This window comes from Artibeus jamaicensis, unplaced genomic scaffold (assembly GCF_021234435.1).
Source record: "Artibeus jamaicensis isolate MK-2021 breed Jamaican fruit bat unplaced genomic scaffold, CSHL_Jam_final scaffold_1689, whole genome shotgun sequence".
In the NCBI taxonomy this organism is placed as follows: domain Eukaryota; kingdom Metazoa; phylum Chordata; class Mammalia; order Chiroptera; family Phyllostomidae; genus Artibeus; species Artibeus jamaicensis.
In genome coordinates this window covers 8,193,988-8,220,476 of record NW_026522029.1, presented here as the reverse complement: position 1 = coordinate 8,220,476, position 26,489 = coordinate 8,193,988, and the positions used below count along the sequence as shown (strand labels likewise).

Below are 26,489 nucleotides of genomic sequence, written 5' to 3'. Positions count from 1 at the left end.
CCTGTCTGGGCCGCGAACTGGCAAAGTTAGCTTGTGTATACCAGCTGGCTTCTGCCCTGACACTCCCAGCTCCCCTGCCCCCAAACACCCAGGTGGTGTCCAGCTGGTGCTGGGCTCATTCTGCCCAGCTGTCAAACCCCAGGGGCAGCCTGGCTAGACCACAGCTTGATGAGGGAAGGGGCTCCAGACCACACTGTGCGTTCCCAGGGAGGCGGGGTGTTGAGAAAGGCCATTTTTGCTCAGTCTGGCCTGAGACCTGTGGGAAGGGACAGCGATGAGGGCTCTTATGAACAACCAGCGACAGCCAGCATTTACAGGTGATGTCAGGTGGGCTCTGGCTTCTGAGAGCCCTTCAAAATGTTTTATAAAACGTCTGTGCATACTTAGGATGAGAGCACTATTATTCCCTGTCTGGCATCTGGTGGTTAATTCTTCTCTAGGAGTGGGTAGGGATCTGGGGTGGGGGTTTCTGGACAAGAATCCTGGACTGGAGAGCATCCATGCGGAGGCGGGCGCTGGGTGGGGCCCACCTCCTTCGGTGCGGCTGGCGTCGCCACTTTAAGGCGGCGGCGGCGCGAGCAGGTCTATGGTAATGAGCCGCTGCCGCCGCGGCTCTGCAGAGCTCGCCGGCCCGCCCGGGAGGCGGGGGAGCGTGGGGCTGGGCCCGGGGCCGCGGCGACAGCAGCAGCCGCGGCGCGGACGCGAGGCACGAGTGGGCAGCGTGGGGCCGTCCGGGGCGGCTGGGTCCGGGTGTGCAGCTCCGCGGGCTCAGGTGGGCGATCTCGCCGGGGCGGAGGGGGCACCTCGGGGATCGGGGGGCCGGCAGGGCCTGGGGCGCGCGCGGAGCTCGCGGGCGCAGGTGGCGAGAGCCGGGCGCGCAAGGGGAGGCGTAGCGCCAGCCCGCGGTGGTCGGGGTGACCCGGGCGCGGGCCCGGCTCGGGGAACGGTGGGAGCCGGGGCGCATCCGAGGGCGCAGCGCCGGCCCCGCCGAGACAGCAAGGCGCAGGCTCCCCGCGGGACGCACGAGTGGCCCCCGGGGACCAGCGCCCGGGCCCGGGCATGAGGCGCGGCGGGGCCGGCAGGAGCCGGAGGAGGAGCCGCCGCCGTTGACCGGGCCAGCCGGGAGCAGGGAGAAATGCGGAGCCCGGCAGCCCGCACCCCCCTTTCCACGCCGCTGCCGCTGCCGCCGCCGCCGCCACTGCTGCTGCTGCTGCTACTGCTGCCGCTGCCGCCACTCCTGGGAGACCAAGTGGGGCCCTGTCGTTCCCTGGGGACCGGAGGACGCGGATCCTCCGCGGCCTGCACCCCGGTGGGCTGGCTCTGCCCGGCCTCAGCCTCGAACCTCTGGCTCTATACCAGCCGCTGCAGGGATGAGGGGACAGAGCTGACTGGCCATCTGGTGCCACATCACGATGGTCTAAGGGTCTGGTGTCCAGAATCCGGGGCCCACATCCCCCTGCCGCCAGCCCCGGAAGGCTGTCCCTGGAGCTGTCGCCTCCTGGGCATTGGAGGCCACCTTTCCCCACAGGGCAAGCTCACCCTGCCCCCAGAGCACCCGTGCTTGAAGGCCCCGCGGCTGCAATGCCAGTCCTGCGAGCTGGTGCAGACCCCAGGGCTCAGGGCAGAGGACAGGTCAGCAGAAGAGTACACCGGGGGGCGCCGGAAAAGGAATGTGAATACAGCCCCCCAGTTCCAGCCCCCCAGCTACCAGGCCACAGTGCCCGAGAACCAGCCAGCAGGCACCGCTGTAGCGTCCCTGCGGGCCATCGACCCAGACGAGGGGGAGGCAGGTCGGCTGGAGTACACCATGGATGCCCTCTTCGATAGCCGCTCCAACCACTTCTTTTCCCTGGACCCCATCACGGGCGCTGTGACCACAGCCGAGGAGCTGGATCGGGAGACCAAGAGCACCCATGTGTTCAGGGTCACGGCGCAGGATCATGGCATGCCCCGACGCAGTGCCCTGGCCACCCTCACCATCTTGGTCACTGACACCAATGACCACGACCCTGTCTTTGAGCAGCAGGAATACAAGGAGAGCCTCAGGGAAAACCTGGAGGTGGGCTACGAGGTGCTCACCGTCAGAGCCACGGATGGTGATGCCCCTCCCAATGCCAACATTCTGTATCGCCTGCTGGAGGGGCCTGGGGGCAGCCCCTCAGAAGTCTTTGAGATCGACCCTCGTTCTGGGGTGATCCGAACCCGTGGCCCCGTGGACAGGGAAGAGGTGGAATCCTATCAGCTGACAGTGGAGGCCAGTGACCAGGGTCGGGACCCTGGTCCGAGGAGCGCCACGGCTGCCGTCTTCCTGTCTGTGGAGGATGACAATGATAACGCCCCCCAGTTCAGCGAGAAGCGCTATGTGGTCCAGGTGCGGGAGGACGTGACCCCGGGGGCCCCAGTGCTCAGAGTCACAGCCTCAGATCGGGACAAGGGCAGCAATGCCCTGGTGCATTACAGCATCATGAGTGGCAATGCCCGGGGACAGTTTTACCTGGATGCCCAGACTGGGGCTCTGGACGTCGTGAGCCCTCTAGACTACGAGACCACTAAGGAGTACACCTTACGGATCCGGGCACAGGATGGTGGCCGCCCCCCGCTCTCCAACGTCTCTGGCCTGGTGACAGTGCAAGTCCTAGACATCAATGACAATGCTCCCATCTTTGTCAGCACCCCCTTCCAGGCCACTGTTCTGGAGAGTGTCCCCTTAGGCTACCTGGTTCTCCACGTCCAGGCCATCGACGCTGATGCTGGAGACAATGCCCGCCTGGAGTACCGCCTGGCTGGAGTTGGGCACGACTTCCCCTTCACCATCAACAATGGCACGGGATGGATCTCCGTGGCCGCTGAGCTGGACCGTGAGGAAGTTGATTTCTACAGCTTTGGGGTAGAAGCCCGAGACCATGGCGCTCCTGCGCTCACTGCCTCGGCCAGCGTCAGTGTGACTGTCCTTGATGTTAACGACAACAACCCAACCTTCACCCAGCCAGAGTACACGGTACGGCTCAACGAGGATGCGGCTGTGGGCACCAGTGTGGTGACTGTGTCGGCTGTGGACCGTGATGCCCACAGCGTCATCACCTACCAGATCACCAGCGGCAACACCCGGAACCGCTTCTCCATCACCAGCCAGAGCGGTGGTGGGCTGGTGTCCCTCGCCCTGCCACTGGACTACAAACTTGAGCGGCAGTATGTGCTGGCTGTCACCGCCTCCGACGGCACTCGACAGGACACGGCACAGGTGGTGGTGAACGTCACTGACGCCAACACGCATCGTCCCGTCTTCCAGAGCTCCCATTATACCGTGAATGTGAACGAGGACCGGCCAGCAGGCACCACGGTAGTGCTCATCAGTGCCACGGACGAGGACACCGGTGAGAATGCCCGCATCACCTACTTTATGGAGGACAGCATTCCCCAGTTTCGTATCGATGCAGACACTGGGGCTGTCACGACCCAGGCAGAGCTAGACTATGAGGACCAGGTATCCTACACCCTGGCCATCACTGCCCGGGACAACGGCATTCCCCAGAAGTCCGACACCACCTACCTGGAGATCCTGGTGAACGACGTGAATGACAATGCCCCTCAGTTCCTGCGGGACTCCTACCAGGGCAGCGTCTACGAGGATGTGCCCCCTTTCACCAGTGTCCTGCAGATCTCAGCCACCGACCGTGACTCTGGCCTCAACGGCAGAGTCTTCTACACCTTCCAAGGGGGCAATGATGGGGACGGTGACTTTATCGTAGAGTCCACGTCAGGCATTGTGCGGACACTTCGGAGGCTGGATCGTGAGAATGTGGCCCAGTACGTCTTGCAGGCATACGCAGTGGACAAGGGGATGCCTCCAGCCCGTACACCCATGGATGTGACGGTCACCGTGTTGGATGTGAACGACAACCCACCTGTCTTTGAGCAGGATGAGTTCGATGTGTTTGTGGAAGAAAACAGCCCCATTGGGCTGGCTGTGGCCCGGGTCACAGCCACGGACCCTGACGAAGGCACCAACGCCCAGATCATGTACCAGATCGTAGAGGGCAACATCCCTGAGGTCTTCCAGCTGGACATCTTCTCTGGGGAGCTGACCGCCCTGGTGGACCTGGACTACGAGGACCGGCCTGAGTACATCCTGGTCATCCAGGCCACATCGGCGCCCCTCGTGAGCCGGGCCACGGTCCACGTCCGCCTGCTGGACCGCAACGACAACCCGCCAGTGCTGGGCAACTTTGAGATCCTTTTCAACAACTATGTCACCAACCGATCCAGCAGCTTCCCCGGGGGCACCATTGGCCGTGTGCCTGCCCATGACCCTGACGTCTCAGATAGCCTGACTTACAGCTTTGAGCGGGGAAACGAACTCAGCCTGGTCTTGCTCAATGCCTCCACTGGGGAGCTGAGGCTGAGCCGGGCCCTGGACAACAACCGGCCTCTGGAGGCCATCATGAGCGTGCTGGTGTCAGGTAAGGAAGGGCGCAGGTGATGCTGGGGAGGGGGTCTGCGGGGCAGCTGGCCGAGGAGGAACCCCTGACCCACTGTCCTGCCTGGCTCCTGGCACAGAGCTTGAGGGGCAGGAGCCACGTGGGAAGGAGCCCCACCCAGCCTCAGCTGGGCTGCTTCGGTTGGCTGCCCCTTGCCTACCAGCCTGTGATCTGCTGGAGGAAGTCTTGTGAGGCTGCCCTGGTCCTGGCTGCCAAGAAATGCGAAAAAGGCTCGTGGAAGACTGGGGGGGTCCCGAGAGCTGGGGGAGGGGCACAAAGGCCAGGGAGCCCCCTCAGCACCCCTCACGCCAACAAGATACTCCTGTGAGCTCATACAGAGCTGAGGGCCGTGGGGTCAGGACCCTGCTGCTGGGCCTCTCCAGGCCCTTTCTGGATCCTGGCTGAACCTTGCACCAGCTGAGGGGGGACTTTGTCTCAGGCATTCTTTTCCCTCCAGGCAGAAAGAGCCTGGCCGGGCTCCCCCTTCAGAGCTCCCACCGGAAGTGAGGCCAGAGCTCATTGTGTCTGTCCAAACAGACCCCACTGTCAGAGGCCCGGGTTCGGTCCAGCTTGGGGGAGGGGCTTCAGTGAAGCCAGGGCCAGGCTGAGACCTCTTGGGCCTCCTTGCCACCCCATGGGCTGTTCGTAGGACACCAGGTCTCCCCTGCTGGCTGTCCCATACTGGGTCTGGGCACCAGGATGAGCCAGAGGACTGATGGCCTCTGAGGGCAGAATCCCCTGATCTGGCGGGGAGAGAACAGTCCTGGGGCGTGGGAGCCTGGCCAGGACCCAGACAGGGCATTCCTGCTGCTTGGCCAAGCGCTCCGCCTGGAGACTCCCTGGACAGAAGGGTAGGGGGAGGGGGGCTGGGGTGAGGGTGGCCTTCTATCACCTTTGGGGAGGGAGCGCCATCAGCAAGGAGGGGCCGGCCCCAGGATGCTGAGCCCTTTCCCCAAGCCTGGGAGCAACTGGGATCTCTTGTTAGCTGCAGCCTGGGGATGGACAGGTCACGCACCCCCACTCCACACACAGCTGGGAGGGGAGTCTGGGCCTGAGCGCAGGAAGAGGCAGGAGAGAGACACAGGGCATGGCTTCAGCCTCCTCCCAAATCGACCACAGGAGCCAGACTGTGGGAGCGTTTAGAGGTCCTGGACCAGGTTCTGTGCCTCTGAGGCTCCAGTTTCCCCTCCAGGAGGAGAAAGTGGGAGGCTGGAGTTCCTATATCCCAAGTCCTTCTCTGCTAGGAGTCCCGGTGGCTGGGAAGGACAGCCTCTCTTGTCCTCACCCCAGCCCACCCTAGGTGAGTGTGGCAAGATGCTGAGGGATGGGGCCAGAGAAGGCCCCACCCAGCCTTCAGGGTCCTATCAGGCCTGAACCCCAGACCTCAGCTCCCCTGGGATGGAGGGGAGGGCCTCCTTGGCCCTCCAGCCTGAGCCCCACCCTCTTCCCTCAGCCCTGACCCTTGGAGGCAGTCACCACGGCAACCCCAAAGTTCATGGAGGCTGGGGTGAGGGGGAATTGACTCCCACTGCCCCTTTGTTTTCCTTCTCTTGTTCTTTGTCTCTTCTTTCTTTCTCTGCCCTGTCCATGGGGGCCCTTCTGCACTGTCCCTCCCCAGTGCCCTCTCCCCATCTCCTGCATTGGTCTCTCCCCCTTTCCCACTTGCTCCATTGCTGGCTCTTTTCCTGGGCTTTTGTGTTGCCCTGTTTGGTCTCCGTGTTTCTGCCTCTCTGATTTCCCTCTCTGGTGCCCATGGGTTGCAGCTGCCCCAGCTTGGGCCGATTGGCTGTCCGGGAGCCTGAATTCTCCCCGCCTCTTTCTTACTTTGCTAGGACACACAGGAGCGCTCCTGTCCATGGCCTGTTCGGCCCCTAAAGTGGCAGACTCCTCCAGGCCTGCAACCTCCCCTGGCACATCTGCCAGGGGAAGGGAGACTTGGAGGCTGACTCCGCCACATTCTGAGACCTGGCACTTTTTCAGGCGTGGCTGTCTGGGCTCTGGGCTGCGGGCTCAGGTAGTGTTCCTGGGGATCAGAGGCCATCCCAACTGCTTTGTGTCCAGGAGGATGGCTCAGGCGATGCACTCCTTATCCCTGTTCCCACCGCTGACTGCCTTTGCACCTGAGGGGTGACCCAGGTCAAGGCAGGGGAGAGGAACAAAAAGAAAGGAGCAAGCAGTAGGTTAACTGCTGGGGACGGGGGGACAATAGCACAGGGGGCAGGTGGCCACAGATGGTGGGCCAGATGGGAAGCAACAGAGACACTGTGGGTAAGGGACATAGGCGGGGCCTGGGATGGTGGAGGGGGAATGTAAGGAGGAGTGCTTCCTCTCAGGGCTGAGTGGTGGTGAGGTTTCTCTTGCTCCTTGGCCTTGACTGTTCCCTCCCCTCCCTAATCAGTTAGGAGCACTCTGTGTAGACCCTTGGGCTGCTTTCTCCCTGAAGGACCTATCCGCTCAGGGAAGCATCAGTCAGAGGCCCCAGGTACACAAGAGCTCTGTGCCAGCACCGTACCTGAGTGCAGCGGGGTCTAAAAGAGGGAGCAAAGTGAAGCCAGAGGTCATAGATCCGGACAGGCTTCCTGGAGTAGGTGAGTTTAGGTGGCTGGGTAGGCCAGGTCGGAAGGAACAACCTGTGAGATGAGAGTGGAAGGAGAAGTGGGTGATGGCAAGCAGGCTTGCTGTGAGAGCAGAGCAGGCGTGCCTGGAAATCCCCAGGCTTGAGGCTGGAGGGCAGGTGGGCAGTGAGGACGTGGCCGTGGTGGCCCTCCTGGCCTCACCTGAGTCACCTGGTATAGTCAGCCACCGGAAGTAGGTAAGACAGAGAAGCAGTCTATTCATAGACCCCTCTTCTGCTCTGGCCCGGCCCCGGAGACGCCACCTGCCCCATTCCTGCTCTGATGTGCTTTTTCATATCTGCTCAGGGCCCCTCACAGAGACCCAATAGATTCTCATCGACATCTTAGTATTTACCAAACACCCACTATGTGCAGGACATTGTAAACAATAATACGAATATTGCTTATAGCCCTGCCAAGCCATTTCTGCTTCCCCTTGGCCTCCAGCTTTCATTTTTGAGCAAGATAAAAGCCATTCTCGTGTATTTGTGCATTCAGGTATGTATGGCACTGCTGGGCTGAGGGTGTGTGGGTGGAGTGAGACAGCAGAGTGTGTCAGTACTTAGCTGTTTGTGAGTGTGTGGCAGGCATCCTGGTGTAATGCCATGAGGCGAGTGGGCGCTGAGTAGCTAGAGGCCCAGACTCTGTCTGGAGTGTGAGCAGCCCAAGCGTCCAGAGCGTCAGAGTAGTGGGTGGGACTGCCGCTGGCTCAGCTGGATTTCCTGGGGTGGAGCCCCCCCAGGCTACCCTCAGAAACCTAGAGAGTTGGGCGGGAAGAATGCTTTGTGTGGGCTGTTGCCATGGGGATAGTAGCCTGCGCCCAAGCAGCCATGCGGCTCAGTAGGAGGAGGACCAGGTGGCCCACTGACCCAGTTCGTCCCCAACTCTCTGCTGTGGGGGGCGGGGGGAGGAGCACAGCCAGAGTTGGGGTTATGGTAGTGTTGAGATACAGAGGCTGAGGCGGTGGGAGGATTATATTTGTGGGTCTGTCCTGGCGCTGTGGTCCTGTAGAGAGGTAAGACAAAGGCAGAATAAAGTTCTCCGCAGAGAAGCCCCGAGTATTCTGGTAGAAGGGAGCAGGACCCACGGCCTGGGTAGGGAAAGGTGCGCAAACATTGAAAGGTGTGCCATGCTTCCCACCAGAGAGTTTGGGGAAAGTGTGCAAGGAGAACTTCTGAAAGTTGAATCCCTATGCACCTCCTGGGGCATAGGGGATCAGTGGAGGCTCATCCTCAAGGAGCGGCTTGCCTGCAGGCCTTACACCCAAGGGAGCCCCTTCTTGGCAGCTAAACAATGTGAGAATGTGTGGCTGGATTTCAGCCCCATTCCTTCCCTATCCTTGGGGCTGCTGCCCAGGGCCAGGTCTATAGCTTGGCATCCCAGTCCCAGGCCAGGTCCTGACCCTTGCCGCCTCTTTGCAGATGGCGTGCACAGTGTGACGGCCCAGTGCGCCCTGCGCGTCACCATCATTACGGATGAGATGCTCACGCACAGCATCACGCTGCGCCTGGAGGACATGTCGCCGGAGCGCTTCCTATCGCCTCTGCTGGGCCTCTTCATCCAGGCGGTGGCGGCAACACTGGCCACGCCCCCAGACCACGTGGTGGTCTTCAACGTGCAGCGGGACACCGACGCCCCGGGCGGCCACATTCTCAATGTGAGCCTGTCCGTAGGCCAGCCGCCGGGGCCCGGGGGTGGGCCGCCCTTCCTGCCCTCGGAGGATCTGCAGGAGCGCCTGTACCTCAACCGCAGCCTGCTGACGGCCATCTCGGCCCAGCGCGTGCTGCCCTTCGACGACAACATCTGCCTGCGCGAGCCCTGCGAGAACTACATGCGCTGCGTGTCGGTGCTGCGCTTCGACTCCTCTGCGCCCTTCATCGCCTCCTCCTCCGTGCTCTTCCGGCCCATCCACCCGGTCGGGGGACTGCGCTGCCGCTGCCCACCTGGCTTCACAGGCGACTACTGCGAGACCGAGGTGGACCTCTGCTACTCGCGGCCGTGCGGAGCCCACGGGCGCTGCCGCAGCCGCGAGGGCGGCTACACCTGCCTCTGCCGCGACGGCTACACGGGTGAGCCAAGGGAGGGGTCTGCTGCCTAGTTCCTTTCCAGAGTAAGGTACCGGTTTTCCTGGCTGCTCTCAAACCCCACGCTCTTTTACACTAACCTATTGCAGAAGGCGGAGAGGGGAGTCCTCCTCCATCACCTCTCTCCCTACCAAAGCAGTGTAACTCGGGGGCAGCGCTAGGTCCAGAGCCAACCTGCTTGGATTTGTCCCCCAGCTTTGCCACTAGTGGCTGCATCCTTGGGCAAGTTGCTTAACCTCTCTGTGCCTCAGAATGTTAAAACGGAAACACCTTGATCGGAAAGGATCAATCAGCTTGTATCATACAGGGGTTGTGAGGATTAACTTAGTTAATTTAACACACGGACGGAGCTGGCCGGTGGAAAACGCTGGTTGTGCTTTAACGAAACATTGAGGTCAGGTGACTTACTCCAGGCCTCACCTCAAAGCCTGGTTAGAGATGAGCCTGGGCCTCCACCTTGACCTCCCCCAACACTGAGTGGGTTACCTGTCTGAGCTACAACGCCTTTCTCCCTAGGCGTCGGAGGGAAGGCGCAAGGAGCTGAGGACCCCAGAAGGGGTCAGGTGTGGGGACAGGGGTGTTGTGTGAGATCACTGCACCTGTGCAATGGAGCAGAATAGTCCTGCCCTGCCCAGGTCCATAACAGAGGGACCTGACCGGGGAGCCACCCTGTTGGCCTGCGACCCAGTCCCTGCCATTGCCTGGAGCTCCTGACCCCACCCTGTAGGCTCCCATTTCTCCCCTGGACACCCCTTCACCTGTCCCCCATGGCCCTTCCCTCCCAGTGCCTTAGGCCTTGCTCCCTGTCCTCCAGAGCGGTGCCCACGACTCAGCCCACAGTGGCAGGCAGGCGCCACTGCTTCCCTCGCTGCATCTTCCTGCCCAGAACTTCCAGACTTGACTCCTCTCAGCTGCTGCTGTGGGTGGTGGGGGAGAGGGGAGGGGTGGGCTTGGGGGAGGGGAGTGGAGTCTTTGTCCAGGAGGATGACAAGGGGGGTGCTTAGAGTAGGCGAACAACAGTTTCCATGGAAACAAGAGCCAGTCACTAGGCACAGGAGCTGAGAACCTATCTCCAGAATCTGGGAATGGGGAAGGAGAGAAAGGGGTGGATTTTCCCACTGGAATTTTCAGCTCCTCCATTGAGTCCTGGTCTGCTCCCAGGGCTCAGTTCCAAACTTAGCATCTCCCAAGTGCACGGAAGTCCTCAGCCTGGACCCCAGGGCTTGGAGTGGGAGTTCCCTGCCCCATACCTGGGGTGTCCTCACCTCCCCCTACAACCTCCATAACTCTGACAAATCTGAGTGGAAGCCTGGTCTCATCCCCAGGGAAGGAAACTGATCTTGGTGCCTGACAGGGACAAAAGCACCAGTGGGAGGGAGGGGGGGTTGGCACTGGCTCTCAAGCCTACCTGTAGGCCCTTCCTTGCATGCACATTCACCCCTGCAGGGGCCAGAACACCCCTGAGCTTGCTCGGCAACAAAGGCTACTAGGATTTGGGCCTTATGATCAGGGACCTTGCAGGCCTATGCTGTTAAGGCCCAAAGGGGTATGGGAGGGGCTGGGAGCTTCAAGAAGCTTGCTCGAGGGGGTATATGGGATGTGCTGAGAATGGCCCAGAGGGCCAGGTATAGCTCCAGGAAAGGCTAAGGTTTCTCAGAGGAGATGGAGGAAGAAGAGGGAGAGTTTGGGAGCACTGTGGGGTCACAAGAAACCACAGGAGGTATCGCAGGTGGGAAGGAGTCCCAGTCTCTGCCTCCTCTCAGGGGTTTTTGGTCCTTACCCTGCCTTCCCTCTTGCTCAGGTGAGCACTGTGAGGTGAGTGCCCGCTCAGGCCGATGCAGCCCGGGCGTCTGCAAGAATGGGGGCACCTGTGTCAACCTGCTAGTGGGTGGCTTCAAGTGCGACTGCCCATCTGGAGACTTCGAGAAGCCCTTCTGCCAGGTGACCACACGCAGCTTCCCTGCCCGCTCCTTCATCACCTTCCGTGGCCTGCGCCAGCGCTTCCACTTCACCTTGGCCCTCTCGTGAGTGTCTGGGCCTGGGGGCGAAGGGGCATGGTGGGAGCCTGGGTGCCTCCTGTTCTACAGACAAGGAGAGCGGGCAGGCAGTGAACGTGCTCAAAGCAGGCTGTTGGCAGAACCCCGTCTGTGCACTTGGAGTTGCCCATGTACTTTGCTAGCAGACTTTCCTCACCCACCAGGGTCCACCTATCACTCCTCCCATCAGCCCCCCCAGGGTAGGGAGCCAGAATGCGCGGGGGTCTGGTTCTGGTTTGGGCTCATCTTCCACATTCTAGCCTCCGGGCCTCTGGCTTTGGCCAAGGTGCCAGCCCAGTGGATGGTTCTAGTAGGATTCAGGACTAGTTGGGTGGCTGGGGTGCTGGCATCCCAGTGGGTACCCCATTCCCTGCCCCCGTCCCCGACTCCCCCACAGGTTTGCCACCAAGGAGCGTGATGGCCTGCTGCTGTACAACGGGCGCTTCAACGAGAAGCACGACTTTGTGGCCCTCGAGGTGATCCAGGAGCAGGTCCAGCTCACCTTCTCTGCAGGTGAGCTGGGTGCCCTGTGCCCTTGCCCATTGCCCAGAGGCTCCATGCCTCTGGGACCCTGACCCCAAGTCACACATGCTCCCAGCCACACCTGGGCCGGGGACCAAGCCTGAGCACACCCTCCCCGTTCTCAAGCTCTCAGCTTGTGTCCCAGCTTACCCGGGTCCTTTCCCTAGGGGAGTCAACCACCACCGTGTCACCGTTCGTGCCTGGAGGGGTCAGTGATGGCCAGTGGCACACAGTACAGCTGAAGTACTACAATAAGGTGGGTGTGAGAGGGGGTCAGGGAGTTGGAGGCATTTGTCCTTGGCTCAGGTGCTCCCTAGACCTAGGTGGCACTGCCTCCAAGGACAGTCACGGCACTTCTGGTGGAAAGGGAGGGAGAGATGGACACGTGCCACCTTGCCAGGGCATCTCCATTCCAGTGGGTAGTGTAGATGCTCCGTGTTCCGTTAGGCCAGCCACACGCGAATGGATATTAACTTAAGCTAAGTCGTGAGCATGCGTGTGTGCTTGTGTGTACATAAGGGGCTATCAGTGTGTGCTGGGTCTTCGTGCCTGGCCCACAAGCCCAGTGGGCTCCTTGCCCACTGCTTCCCTTCTCTGCCCTTCCCTGTCCACAGCCACTGTTGGGCCAGACAGGGCTCCCCCAGGGCCCATCCGAGCAGAAGGTGGCTGTGGTGAGTGTGGATGGCTGTGACATGGGGATGGCCCTGCGCTTTGGAGCCGTGCTGGGGAACTACTCTTGCGCTGCCCAGGGCACCCAGGCGGGCAGCAAGAAGTAAGCAAGGGAGAGACCGGGGCTGGGGTGAGGTGAGGGGCTGGACAGGGCTGACGGTCAAGAGGAGAGCTTTTGGGAGTCCTGAAATGGGAACCAACCCAGAGGAGGGCCGGTGCTCGCCTTGCTTCCCCCAGCCTTCTCAGTCTCCCGTGGGTGGGAGCGGGCAAACCTGGGGGACTGCAGCAGGGCCTTGTGCATTGGCCTGGAGAGGGAGTGGGTATGCGATGAGCAGCACCAGGTTGGGGCTGCCTCCCTCCCCCCTGGTGCTGCTCTGCAGGGCCCCTGGGACTCTGAGGCCTTGCCCCTCTCTGGCCCGGTGAGAGGCCGCGGGGAGAAGGAAGAGCCACAGGTTGCCCGTTCTGCCTCACATCACGACTCTTGTCGCTGCCCCAGGTCTCTGGACCTGACAGGGCCCCTGCTGCTGGGAGGGGTGCCCGATCTGCCTGAGAGCTTCCCTGTCCGCACACGGCACTTCGTGGGCTGCATGAGGAACCTGCAAGTGGACAGCCGGCACGTAGACATGGCCGACTTCATTGCCAACAATGGCACCGTGCCTGGTATGGGAGCCTGGGGTGGGGCAAGTCCAGGAGCCCCATGCACAGAGGAGGGCTCTCCCTGGTCTGGGGACATCCGCATGCCCCTGCCACAGGACCCCCGCCTGAGCCCCCTTCTTCCCACCCTAGGCTGCCCTGCCAAGAAGAACGTGTGTGACAGCAACACTTGCCACAATGGGGGCACCTGTGTGAACCAGTGGGATTCATTCAGCTGCGAGTGCCCTCTGGGCTTCGGGGGCAAGAGCTGTGCCCAGGGTAGGCGGAGAGTCTCAGGACTGGGAGCTGTCAGCTGTGCTGGGAACCCTGGCAGGGCAGGCACTGGGCAGCGCCCAGCTGAGCTGGGCTGTGGGTGGAAAAGCGTGTCTGGGCAGAGCCCTGAGAGGGTAGCAGAGGAGACAAAGGGCCCAGTGACAGGCAGGCCTAGGCACAGCGTGGGGCGGGCCCAGGGCAGGTAAATGCTCTGGAGGGTGGGGCCAACCAGGGAGCGGGCACTAGGAGAGGCAGCGCCCCTGCCTCCCAGGGACCTGCCACCTATCTCCCCAGGCACTTGGCTGCTCCGCCCCTCAGTCTGCCTTTATCTACCTCCCCAGAAATGGCCAACCCGCAGCGCTTCCTGGGCAGCAGCCTGGTGGCCTGGCAGGGCCTCTCACTGCCCATCTCCCAGCCCTGGCACCTCAGCCTCATGTTCCGCACACGCCAGGCCGACGGTGTCCTGCTGCAGGCCGTCACCAGGGGGCGAAGTACCATCACCCTGCAGGTGATGCACAGTGGGGTAGGGGCAGGCGGGGGCCCTGGCCAGGGCTGCCTCAGCCTCCAGAGGGCTGGCTGGTCAGAGAGGGTGGGCAGGATCTTATCTTTCCTGGAAATGAAAAAGCAGCTTGACTGGTTTGGTGGGTCACTGCTGCCATCTATGGGGCCCAAATGAAATAACACCTTGTTCTCTCTGGCCTTAGCGGGGGCAGCAAGATGGTTCTTTGGAGGGGAAGGGGAACTGTGGGCTGGAAGAAGAGCCAGTTATGGTGGTCTGATGGTCCCCCTTTCCTCCCTCCTGGTGCCAGCTGCGGGGGGGCCACGTGGTGCTGAGTGTGGAGGGCACGGGGCTCCAGGCCTCGTCTCTCCGCCTGGAGCCAGGCCGGGCCAATGACGGTGACTGGCACCACGCAGAGCTGGCACTCGGAGCCAGCGGGGGCCCTGGCCACGCCATCCTGTCCTTCGACTATGGGCAACAGCAGGCAGAGGGCAACCTGGGCCCCCGGCTCCATGGGCTGCACCTGAGCAACATCACAGTGGGTGGCGTGCCCGGGCCGGCCAGTGGTGTGGCCCGCGGCTTCCGGGGCTGTTTGCAGGTGAGCATCCTCCCCGGCCTCCCCGGCCCCGCCACCACCCAGAGGCCCGCACCACGGAGGGCCAACGCTACCCCTGTCCTTCCCAGGGAGTGCGGGTGAGTGAGACACCCAAGGGGGTTAGCAGTCTGGATCCCAGCCATGGGGAAAGCATCAACGTGGAGCCGGGCTGCAGCCTGCCAGATCCCTGTGACTCGAACCCGTGTCCTGCCAACAGCTATTGCAGCGACGACTGGGACAGCTATTCCTGCAGCTGTGATCCAGGTGAGCCAGGGATCCAGGAAAATGGGGCAGGCGAGCAGGTGCCACGGCCAGCTGGTATGGCGCTCCCAGTAGAAGGAGGGGGGTGAATGTGGGTTTGAAGGTCGTGCTGGGGGAGGGTGGGAACTGAGCCTCTCCTGCCTTTCTGGTCCCAGGTTACTATGGGGACAACTGTACTAATGTGTGTGACCTGAACCCATGTGAGCACCAGTCCACGTGTATCCGAAAGCCCAGTGCCCCCCACGGCTACACCTGCGAGTGTCCCCAAAATTACCTTGGGCCATACTGTGAGACCAGGTAAGTGGACCAGCCCATAGCAGCAGGCCTTGGCGGCTACTGCTCATCTCTGGTTTATCCCTCAGAGCACTGAGAACCTGGTTGAGTGGCAGCCAGGGTCAGAAGGGCCACACAAGGCCACACCCTGCAAGGATGGCAGAGGGAGCTCATGCCTGCCTGGGTCCCTCTGCAGGATCGACCAACCTTGTCCCCGAGGCTGGTGGGGACACCCTACGTGTGGCCCATGCAACTGTGATGTCAGCAAAGGCTTTGACCCGGACTGCAACAAGACAAGCGGAGAGTGCCACTGCAAGGTGACAGTTTGACCCAGGCCTTGACCTCTGTTCTGCACCTCCCAGGCCCTTGAAGGCAGCAGTGGGGAAAGACTTTCTGTGGAGACCGAGGATGGTGCTCCTTTGCTGTAATAGGGCGGGCAGGTGGCTGTTTGTCCTCAGTGTCTGGGAGGTCGGGGGACCTAGGACCGATACTTAGCTAGTGAGCTCTGGGCCTGCTGGACCGGTTGTTTGCTACCTGTTCTGACTGGCTGGTGTCTCGCTGATGGGCTAAACCCCCAATTATGGCCAGTTGTTAAATATTTTGAATACTATTGAGGGGAAACCTGAGGTCAGGGAGCCTCTTTCCAGAGGGACCGTAGCTGCAAGGATCCATGAGCATCCAGGAAAGGGAGCCTGAGCTGGTGACCCCTCCCCCGTGACAGGAGAACCACTACCGGCCCCCTGGCAGCCCCATCTGCCTCCTGTGTGACTGCTACCCCACGGGCTCCTTGTCCCGTGTCTGCGACCCCGAGGATGGCCAGTGTCCGTGCAAGCCAGGTGTCATTGGGCGCCAGTGTGACCGCTGTGACAACCCTTTTGCTGAGGTCACCACCAATGGCTGCGAAGGTGGGGCTCCCACAACAGGCGGGTGGCCTGCCCCACGGTGTGCCAGGTCCTGGTGTCCCAGGGAGGCCAGGAACGGGCCCCGGTGGCAGACCCGAGGATGCTGAGGGAGGGCTGGGCAGCCTGAGCAGAGCCTCCTGGGGAGACCTGCTCCTGGGTGACCCCGTGTGCCTCCCTGCAGTGAATTACGACAGCTGCCCACGTGCCATCGAGGCTGGGATCTGGTGGCCCCGTACCCGCTTTGGGTTGCCTGCTGCTGCCCCGTGCCCCAAAGGCTCCTTTGGTAGGTGCTGGAGGCCTAGAATGCTATGTGGAGGACTTGGGGGCCTCTCATCAGTGGGGTGAGGGTGGGAAGGCCCTGGCTGCAGATCCTGGGACCCCCTCTCTGGCCTCCAGGTCCTAGAGATTCCATGTCCATTCTCCCCTGGATCACAGTTCTTGTGCTCCCAAGGGTGCCCAGATGAAGGGCACCTACATGTTAGGCTCTTAACAAAAGCTCTGAGAAACCTGCAGTGTGCCCAGCACAGGGCTGGGTGCTGGCAGTTCAAAGAAGGATCCCACAGGGCTCTCAGCCTGGTTCTGGGGTTGTGCACTAGACAGATAGACTGGGGAGGAGGTGGTGTTGGGTCCTTGGACTGGTGATGAGCAGAGTTCTCAAGCAGAAAGTGACTGAGAGCCGAGGTGGTGGCTGGAGAGGGGCAGTGGTGTTGGGGGTCCCCAGGAGGCCATGCACCGTACTCTTGAAGCCCTTGTCTGGGCTGATCTGGCAGAAACTGGCTGTAGTGTTTGGCTGTAGTGTTCTGCATGCCTCTCTTCCCACTTCCACCTGGGTGTTTGCCTGTCTTCTGTCTCCAGCCCATAAGGTCTCAGTGGCCTCCCGTGATCCCTTCATGAGGCAGCCTCTTGACTTTCTTCCAGGGACGGCTGTGCGCCACTGTGACGAGCACAGGGGGTGGCTCCCCCCAAACCTCTTCAACTGCACATCGGTCACCTTCTCAGAGCTGAAGGGCTTTGTAAGGGAACCTCCTTGATCCCCTCTCCTCCCTCCCTTCCCTCTGCCCAGTCTCACTTGACCCACCCAACTTTGAGAAAGGGATTCTGGAATTCCAGCCCCGGTCTTCTGAGCTGCACTCCCTCCCTACCCGCCCCTTGGAGAGGCCGCTTCTCCTCTTTGCCGAGGGTTCTGTACTCCAGAGTTCCAGTTCTGCCCTCTTGGTACCTCATTGTCACCCCCTGTACTGACCCCCCGCCCTCCCCTTCCATCTGGCTCTGTCCTAGGCTGAGCGACTACAGCGGAATGAGTCAGGCCTGGACTCGGGACGCTCCCAGCGGCTGGCCCTGCTCCTGCGCAACGCCACACAGCACACGGCTGGCTACTTCGGCAGTGATGTCAAGGTGGCCTACCAGCTGGCCACGCGGCTGCTGGCCCATGAGAGCGCGCAGCGGGGCTTCGGGCTGTCTGCCACACAGGATGTGCACTTCACCGAGGTGGGGCTCGGAGTGGGCGGGGTGGCTGACAGTTGGGGGGTTGTCTCAGTGAGTGAGCCTGCCCCTGGTAACTCGGGGACAGAGTTGGGAGCACTACCCACCCCTGTCTTCGGGCAGCTCCCAGCAGGCGTGGGACCTCCTGAGCCATGGCCCAGTACCGAGGTAATTTACCTCTTCCTGATGCTTTCAGAGGGAGGTGCCCATAAAAAATAGTGTTTGTCTTGGAGCTCCGTCTACTCAGGGCAGGGAGGCAGCAACATCTCGTACAATGAACTGGTCCAGGCATGGGCCGGAGCCCGGGCGGGGATGAGAGGTGTGTGCTGCCAGTACGGCTCACTGTGACCGTGCCCCCCTCCCAGAACCTGCTGCGGGTGGGCAGTGCCCTATTGGATGCGGCCAACAAGCGGCACTGGGAGCTGATTCAGCAGACGGAGGGCGGCACCGCCTGGCTGCTTCAGCACTACGAGGCCTACGCCAGCGCCCTGGCCCAGAACATGCGGCACACCTACCTAAGCCCCTTCACCATCGTCACTCCCAACATCGGTGAGGCTGCTGCTCACAGCCAGAGGGGTCTGTGGAGGGAGCCCCTGGCAAAGGTGGCCGTGCCCGGGCCACCTGACCTGTGACCCCCTCCCTAGTCATCTCCGTAGTTCGCTTGGACAAGGGGAACTTCGCTGGGGCCAAGCTGCCCCGCTACGAGGCGCTGAGGGGGGAGCGGCCCTCGGACCTTGAGACGACGGTCATTCTGCCTGAGTCTGTCTTCAGAGGTCAGCGGGGGTCTCAGAGGCGGAGCGGGGGCCAGGCCTGGGTGTTGGTGCAGGGCCCAGCTGAGTGGACCATGTTCTTCTCCCAGAAACAGCCCCCGTGGTCAGACCCGCAGGCCCCGGGGAGGCACAGGAACCAGAGGAGCTGGCACGGCGACAGCGGCGGCACCCAGAGCTGAGCCAGGGTGAGGCTGTGGCCAGTGTCATCATCTACCGCACCTTGGCCGGGCTGCTGCCCCATAACTTTGACCCCGACAAGCGCAGCCTGAGGTGAGCGGCTGGAGAAAGGGGTAGGAGGGGTACGGTTGCAGTGCGGGTCGCTGGCTGTGTGCGGAGGTGCGGCGCAGGACCTGGGATGGGGGGCGTGCCCCAGTCACACAATTACTGTGGGGATGGTGCCCCTGCTCCCCCCCGTCAGGGTTCCCAAACGCCCGGTCATCAACACACCCGTGGTGAGCATCAGCGTCCATGACGACGAAGAGCTTCTGCCTCGAGCCCTGGACAAGCCGGTCACCGTGCAGTTCCGGCTGCTGGAGACGGAGGAGCGGACCAAGCCCATCTGTGTCTTCTGGAACCATTCGATCCTGTGAGCCTGCACTGCCCTGGCTCCTGAGGCTTGGGGCCCAAAAAGCCTCCTGGCTCCTGACCCGGCCTCCCTCCTGCAGGGTCAGTGGCACAGGTGGCTGGTCAGCCCGAGGCTGCGAAGTTGTCTTCCGCAACGAGAGCCATGTCAGCTGCCAGTGCAACCACATGACAAGCTTCGCTGTGCTCATGGACGTGTCCCGGCGGGAGGTTGGACCCAAGGGGAGCCTACGGAGCAGGGTGGGGGGGCGGGAGCCCTGGGTACCAGTCCGGTTGCTTGGACTCTGCTTCTTCTAATTCCCCTGGTCCCTTGCCCCCCCACTCTGCAGAATGGGGAGATCCTGCCACTGAAGACACTGACATATGTGGCCCTTGGGGTCACTTTGGCTGCCCTGCTACTCACCTTCCTCTTCCTCGCTCTCCTGCGTGCCCTTCGCTCCAACCAGCATGGTATCCGACGGAACCTGACTGCTGCCCTGGGCCTAGCTCAGCTGGTCTTCCTCCTGGGAATCAACCAGGCTGACCTCCCTGTAAGATGTCCCTCCTCACCCAACTCCCGGTGTTCTCGGGCGCCCTGAGGAGTCCTGCCCACCCCCCGCTCCGAGCCCTGCTCCTGCAGCAGCAACTGACAGAGCCCATCCCGGGGCCTGGTCCACGGTTTCCCCTTTTCTAGCTCCTCTTATTTCCCCAGCACCCTAGAAGTGCCTTCCTCTGGCCCCAACTCCCCCCGAAGTACCTCCCAACACCCAGGCCCTCGCCCTCTGCTTGACGAGAGCGCTGGGTGTGCCCGGCCGCTGACCTGGCCTGGGCCTTCAGTTTGCTTGCACAGTCATCGCCATCCTGCTGCACTTCCTGTTCCTCTGCACCTTCTCCTGGGCTCTGCTGGAGGCCTTGCACCTGTACCGGGCACTCACTGAGGTGCGAGACGTCAATGCCGGCCCCATGCGCTTCTACTACATGCTGGGCTGGGGCGTGCCCGCCTTCATCACAGGTACCCCACCCCTGTTCCGGGCCTTGGGTATTCCACGTTCTCCCCACCCATATCCCAGGCCCAGAGGCCCTACATCCCAGTGCCTCGGGTTAGGTTCTCCATGGATGCCCCCCTGACTGAACCCAGCCTCTGAAACCCCCACCCAGCGGCTGGGTCCCCTGTCCTGGGAGAGGACAGCAGGGACAGATGGTGGGCAGCTCATATCATCTTTTGTGCTCAGCCCCATGGGCCCACCCGACCGCCTAATTCTGGGCGCTGACCACCCCTTCCCCTGCCGTTGTCACCATGCTCCCAGGTCTAGCCGTGGGCTTGGACCCCGAGGGCTATGGGAACCCCGACTTCTGCTGGCTCTCCATCTACGATACCCTCATCTGGAGTTTCGCTGGCCCTGTGGCCTTCGCTGTCTCAGTAAGTGCTAGAAAGCGGGCTGGGCTGACTGAGTCCTCAGGACCTGATCTCGTTAGTAAGAGCTGAGGCTGCCAGGGCCTGGTGGGGTGGAAGCTGTCTGTGCCCTGAGGATGCCCATCACCTCTCCCCCTCCCCTGCTAGATGAGCGTCTTCCTGTACATCCTGGCGGCCCGGGCGTCCTGTGCCGCCCATCGGCAGGGCTTCGAGAAGAAAGGCCCTGTGTGAGTATGGGCTGTGGCTGCCTGAGCAGAGGGTGGGCAGCAGTGGGGGAGGCCTTAGGGCCCCACTCACAGCCCACCCCTCTCCGCAGCTCGGGCCTGAGGCCCTCCTTCACTGTCCTCCTGCTGCTGAGTGCCTCGTGGCTGCTGGCACTGCTCTCCGTCAATAGTGACAGCCTCCTCTTCCACTACCTCTTTGCTGCCTGCAATTGCATCCAGGTACCTGGCACAGCCCAGGCCTGTGGGAGCCCCAGGGAGGCAGGAGGGGAAGCATGGCTGCGGGTACCCAGAATAAGCACTGAGATAGTTCTGCCTCCCGCTTGCCAGGGCCCCCTCATCTTCCTCTCCTACGTGGTGCTTAGCAAGGAGGTCCGGAAAGCCCTCAAGTTTGCATGCAGCCGTAAGCCCAGCCCTGACCCAGCTCTGACCACCAAGTCCACTCTGACCTCGGTGAGGGGCCTCGGGGCATCGGGGGAGGGGCAGGAGGCCCAAGGAGCCTGTTCTCTGTGCTTCGGTCCCACTTTTCCTCCATCCCCCACCCTTTCCTATGTGTGGCCTGGGAATAGGGGGACCTGAGGGATGGGGAGGAGGATGTTTATGTGGGAGGGATGGGAAGAACAAGGCGATGCAGCGGCTAAGTCAGTGGTCACGAATGTCCAACACCTGAGAATCCCCTGGGACTCTGGGTGCATTTTCTGTGTCTCCCAGGATGCTGTCAGGAGACAGTCTCTGGTGCCATCTTTTGCCAGCAAGCCCTTTCACAGGGAATTTGAAGTGGATAGGACCGGCACTGCCATGGCAAAGCCACGAGCACTGGGCCCTGCGGTGGGAGACGGCAGAGCCGTGGGGCCTCTCTCAGACCTGGGCACGTGGGAGGTAGAATTTAGGAAGGCTCCGTCGGCCCTTCGCTTCTAGCCTGGGACCACCCCGTCTTGCTCCTCTGCTTACTGACCTCCTTACTCCCTGCTTAGTCCTACAACTGCCCCAGCCCATATGCGGATGGGCGGCTATACCAGCCCTACGGAGACTCAGCTGGCTCTCTGCACAGTGCCAGCCGCTCGGGCAAGAGTCAGCCCAGCTACATCCCCTTCTTGCTGAGGTGAGCCCTGGTGACATGTTTTGGGGAGGGGAGAATAGCGCTGTGCCTGCCAGATCCTGGCCAGCCAGCTGCTGGGAGTGCACACCATGGCTGACACCAGCGGCAGCTTGAATTAGAAGCCGTAAGGGACACGGGGCAGGAACTGGAAAACCCGGGAGAACGGGACACTGGGCATAGGGCCAGACTGCCCCTCTGTCATGGTCTTGTATCTATAGGGAGGAGTCCACACTGAACCCTGGTCAAGGGCCCCCTGGCCTGGGGGACCCCAGCAGCCTATTCCTGGAAGGTCAAGACCAGCAGCATGGTGAGGACGGATGCCCCCTGACGGCTAGTCAGGCAGGGGTGCAGCTGCCTGGGTTCTGCTGGGCAGAGGCGGGCAGGCCGCTGTGATCTTTCTCCCCTCTCCCAGATCCTGACACAGACTCTGACAGTGACCTGTCCCTGGAAGATGACCAGAGTGGCTCCTATGCCTCTACCCACTCATCAGACAGCGAGGAGGAAGAGGAGGAGGAGGCAGTTGCCTTCCCTGGAGAGCCAGGCTGGGACAGTCTGCTGGGGCCTGGGGCCGAGAGGCTGCCCCTACACAGCACCCCCAAGGGTGGGCCAGCGCCGGGGCCATGGCCTTTGGGGGCAATGGGAGGACAAAGGGCCTGGGGTTCCTGGGAGGCAGCACCAGGGTGGTGACTCCCTTAGCTGTCTGCTTCCTCTGGGCCTCATCTACTTCCTTCCTCCACCAGATGGGGGCCCGGGGCCCGTGAAGATCCCCTGGACGGGAGACTTCGGGGCCACAACAAAGGAGAGTGGTGGCAATGGGGCCTCTGAGGAACGGCCTCGGGAGAATGGTGATGCCCTGCCTTGGGAGGGGTCCCTGGGACCCCTTCCAGGGCTTTCTGCCCAGCCTCACAAAGGTGAGTGGGAGCCTCACGCCTCACATGTGGCCAGTGGGGCTCTCTAGGGCAGCCCTGTGCTCCCACCTCCTGCTTCTCATGGCACTTGCCCTCCTGGCCCACAGGCATCCTCAAGAAGAAGTGTCTGCCCACCATCAGCGAGAAGAGCAGCCTCCTACGGCTACCCCTGGAGCAGGGCACGGGGTCTTCCCGGGGCTCCTCAGCCAGCGAGGGCAGCCGGGGTGGGCTTCCTCCCCGCCCCCCACCCCGACAGAGTCTCCAGGAGCAGCTAAATGGGGTCATGCCCATCGCCATGAGCATCAAGGCAGGCACAGTGGATGAGGACTCGTCAGGCTCCGAGTGAGTGTGGCTGGGTAGGCGGGACAGGGTGCAGAGGCCCCTGTTGGGCTCAGAGCTGCCTGCAGGCCTTCCCAGCCTGCTCTCCCTGGCAGGTGACAAATGACAAATGGGCGGTTTTTGTGATCCAGCTCCCTTACTGCACATGCCCACAAACCATGGTGCCCCGTGGGCTCGGCCCAGCCTGGCTTCAGGCAAAGTGAGGGAGGGCCGGGAGCTGGGGCTGCTTTTCTGTTTCCTTCTTCTGGTGGAAGCTTCTGTCTCCTCTGCTCCGACTAATCCTCTGTCTGCTTTTTCTGTCACTTTCCTTTCCTGCCTCTCCAGATTTCTCTTCTTTAACTTCCTGCATTAACCCTGGGCCGGTGGTTCCCACACTCTGAGGCTCCCTGGCCTTCCCCAGCGGCACTCACGCCCCCACTCCTGTCTTGTGCTTTATCCTGCCCCCGCTCCCCACGCCTGTCCGCAGCAGCGATGAAACGTCCATCTGAGGAGCCTGGGCCTTGCCGGGAGGGGTGCCCACCCCACCCAAGGCCATCTAGTGCCAACTCCCTCCCCTGTCATCCCCTCACTGCACTTTGGACCCCTGGGGCCAACATCTCCAAGACAAAGTTTTTCAGAAAAGAGGAAAAAAAATTTTAAAAAGGATCTTCACTCTTCATGACTTCAGGGATTAATTTTTTTTATATGCTGGAAACTGACTTCCCACTCCCTTCCCAAAGAGGATAGGACCTCCCAGGATGCTCCCCAGCTTCTCCTCGGTTTCCCATCTGCTGTGCCTCTGGGAGGAGAGCGACTCTTGGGGGGCTTGCCCCTCATTTGCCATCACCAAAAGGAAAGGACAAAGCCACATGCACCCAGGGCATGGAGCCCTGCAGGCTGCCCCGGGCGGGCCTCAGTGCGGTGAGGGCAGCCCGGCAGGGGCGCTCCTCACCCTGCCTGTGCCGCCCCTCCCAGGAACTGAAGAAGCCTTGTCCGGAGAGGGGGCAGAAGGACTCAGCGCCCCCGGACCCCCAAATGCTGCATGAACACATTTTGAGGGGAACCCGTGCCCCCAGGTGGCGGCCGGGCCACCCTAGCCCCTCTCCTTTTCCTGGACTCTGGCCATGTGAGAAGTCCAGGCGTTTGCTCAGTTCGCTGACCCAAAAGTGCTTCATTTCCCTGCCCGCCCCACTTGTGGGGAAGGCCAGTCACGTTCAGTTGCGCTTCTTTGCTGTTGTGTGGGTGGGACAGGGAAGAGGAGGAGTAAAGGTAGTGCTGGCTCAGTTGCTCCCAGCACTGGTCTGAAGTCTGGATTCTGGGGTTCACTCACCTACCCCCCCAAGATCAGACGGACCACCCCACTTTGTCTGACCTGCTGTGGCCTCTGAGACATGTTCTATTTTTAACCCCTTCTGGGAATTGGCTCTCTTCTTCAAAGGACCAGGTCCTGTTCCTCTTTCTTCCCACACCCCTGGCCCCCTCACCCCAGCTCCCTTCGAAGAGAGAGTTAATATATATTTTTTATTTATTTGCTTTTTTGTGTTGGGATGGGTTCGTATCCGGTCCCAGGGGGTCTGATGTGGCTGTAACAGGCTGGGTGTGTACCCAGCAGTCCTGGCATGGGGCCCGAGGCCCTTCCCCTTGCTCCAGGCCGTCACCTCCCTGCCTCTCCTCCCTCCTCCTCAGTTTTGCCAACTGCTATTCGTTTGAGCCACCGTTTACGCTAAGCATGTATTCCAGACTTGTCACGGACTTCACTCTGGAGCAGGGGGCGACAAAAACGGCCCCTGCTTCTCATTTGTACGACTGGTCTCTGGCTTCCCTGTTATGGATTCTCCCCCCGACCTCTCCCCTCAGCAATTCCTGCAAAGGGTTAAAAATTTAACTGGTTTTTACTACTGATGACTTGACTTAAAAAGTACAAAGATGCTGGATTCTAACTTGATACTAACCATCAGATTGTACAGTTTGATTGTTACTGTAAATATCGTAGGGTTTTTGTGCTTGGTTGTTTTTTTGTTTTTGTTTTTTCATTTCCCCATACTACTGAATAAACTAGTTCTGTGCGGGTCAAGCATCGCTGTCATTGCTTCTGCGTGGTCCATCCAGAGGGCGGGAGGCCTGGCCTCTCGAAAACCACCAGGCAGGGCCAGGTCAGGGGACTTGGATGCCAAGGGGCTGGCGTGAGCCAGTCTATCAGCACCCCAGTTGTACCTCCCCAAACAGCCTCATCAGCACAGAGCCCATGTCCTGCCATTTCCAAGGAAGACATGGCAGGGAGGTTTCCAGCCCAACCCCTTAGGGCTCGCATCCTGCAGGTGGAATTCAGGGACTGGGAGGGCTGAGCTGAGAGGCTGGCGGGAATTTCAAGTACCTCAGTGATGGGGTACCTCCTACCTCTATGTCTCTGGGCTATTTTGTGTGTCATTTATTTTCCCCCAATGGAAATGAAGCAGCTACTCACACTCCAAGCCAACTATGTACTCTGCAACATTACTTCTATTCCCAAGTTTCATTAAACAGACCTTTTACAAAGGTCTGTTTAACCAAGAAGGTAGGGAGTTAATATGGGGGCAATTGAGGGAGGCCACTGTAAGAACACATACCCAGGAAATGGAGCGAGTGACTTCATTTCTCTGGGCCTTCGTTTCTCTCTGCCTGTAAAATGAGGATAATACTAGCATCCACCTAATTGAGCCTTTATGAGAATTAAATGAGTTAACATATGTAAAGTGCTTAGAACAGTTCACAGTGCATAACAACTAAGAGGCCAATAAACACTGGTTTCCCTCGATGTTGCTGCTGGGTGAGGGCAGGGGTGGATGCCTAAAGAGAAAACTAGAAAGCCAGACCAAAGGGAAGAGAGTCAACAGGTGGCTGAACAAAACTGCTGTAGCAGACAGACCTCCTCCCTAGCTGGCACTACCTACCTCATACATTTTGCTCAAGCAGGTTTGGAGTGGGTGGAGTTGGGTACAAAATTCAGGACTGACTCAGAGGGCCAAAGGAATATGTCTTGTACTCTCTGGCCACCAGGTGGCAACAGCACATGGGTCTGCAGCTCTTTTGGATTCTAAGGACCTACCAGAGCCAGGCCCATACCCCGGCCACACTTGGCATCTGTCGGACCCGCCTAAGTGTGTGCCTAGGCTTGCCAACCTTTCAGTGCTTCTGTCAGAGTGGGTAGTCACCAATAGGCCCTGCTTACTAGACACCGGTGCAAGACTTACCTGGGAAACACACCTGAGGTGTTCTTGCCTCTGCCAAATTTCTCCCAGGTCAAATATTCAGTGTGTCTCCACACTTCATACCCCCAACTCAATTTTTGGAATCCCAGAGCTGCAAGAGTTGCTGCAAGAGGCTGAGGGAAAGGTGAATGTCTAGGCAGCTGTCATTATAGTAGAGGTGAGTGTGTGAAATGAACCTGAAAATCACCCATAGAAAGGAGAAGCTCTGGCTGGTGTGGCTCAGTGGATTGAGTGGCAGCCTGCAAACCAAAGGGTCGTCAGTTTGATTCCCAGGCAGGGCGCATGCCTGGGTTGCAGGCCAGGGGGGCACATGAGAAGCAACCACACATTGTTTTTTTTTTCCTTTCTCCTTGCCTTCCCCTCTCTCTATAAATTAAAAAGAAGAAGAAGAAGAAAGCAGTGGAGGGCCCTGGCCTAGGAACAGAGGGGCATTTTGGTACCTACCCAGGATGCTGAAGGGCATTTAAGCCTGGATGGGGTGGGCACCAGCTGGCATGTACTTCCTTTGCCCAGTTGCCTGCTGGTTTCCTTAAGTCATGGACTGGACTTCAAAGAGAGACATTCTTTCAAAACTCAAAAGGAACTGAGCTGGTTCTGGTTGCAAAGTCAAAGGCTCTGAGAAGAGGGA

The 26,489-nt window shown here is 60.7% G+C and overlaps 1 protein-coding gene across 3 annotated transcripts; it reads left to right on the top strand.

Annotated features, from left to right (window-relative positions):
* The first annotated feature begins 828 nt into the window (after positions 1 to 828).
* On the top strand, positions 829 to 24,687 carry CELSR2 (cadherin EGF LAG seven-pass G-type receptor 2). 3 transcript variants are annotated; one of them, XM_037152461.2, is made up of 34 exons: positions 829 to 4,460; positions 8,515 to 9,162; positions 10,979 to 11,201; positions 11,611 to 11,726; positions 11,903 to 11,991; positions 12,350 to 12,507; positions 12,901 to 13,064; positions 13,191 to 13,316; positions 13,652 to 13,818; positions 14,120 to 14,407; positions 14,494 to 14,668; positions 14,821 to 14,962; positions 15,135 to 15,255; positions 15,660 to 15,843; positions 16,022 to 16,123; positions 16,759 to 16,853; positions 17,119 to 17,328; positions 17,688 to 17,871; positions 17,967 to 18,095; positions 18,182 to 18,362; positions 18,511 to 18,678; positions 18,758 to 18,884; positions 19,004 to 19,204; positions 19,491 to 19,665; positions 19,961 to 20,073; positions 20,215 to 20,294; positions 20,384 to 20,510; positions 20,619 to 20,741; positions 21,263 to 21,390; positions 21,606 to 21,694; positions 21,800 to 21,988; positions 22,128 to 22,298; positions 22,403 to 22,637; positions 23,354 to 24,687. In XM_037152461.2, exons 1-34 carry the CDS (start codon positions 1,136 to 1,138, stop codon positions 23,358 to 23,360), a joined length of 8,760 nt encoding a protein of 2,919 aa, XP_037008356.2. In that variant the 5' UTR covers positions 829 to 1,135; the 3' UTR covers positions 23,361 to 24,687. The 3 variants fall into 3 exon arrangements, with proteins under 3 accessions (XP_037008356.2, XP_037008355.2, XP_037008354.2); XM_037152460.2 differs by having other exon boundaries at positions 23,104 to 24,687; XM_037152459.2 differs by having other exon boundaries at positions 23,101 to 24,687.
* The last annotated feature ends 1,802 nt before the right edge of the window (positions 24,688 to 26,489 follow it).

What these genes read in the sequence shown, in the direction of transcription:
- CELSR2 (XM_037152459.2), top strand. Translation starts at nt 1,136, where the DNA reads ATGCGGAGCCCGGCAGCCCGCACCCCCCTTTCCACGCCGCTGCCGCTG. An exon ending in CATCGTCACTCCCAACATCG is followed by an intron (nt 17,872 to 17,966) that starts GTGAGGCTGCTG and finishes CCCCCTCCCTAG; the next exon opens with TCATCTCCGTAGTTCGCTTG. An exon ending in AGGTCAAGACCAGCAGCATG is followed by an intron (nt 21,695 to 21,799) that starts GTGAGGACGGAT and finishes CCCCTCTCCCAG; the next exon opens with ATCCTGACACAGACTCTGAC.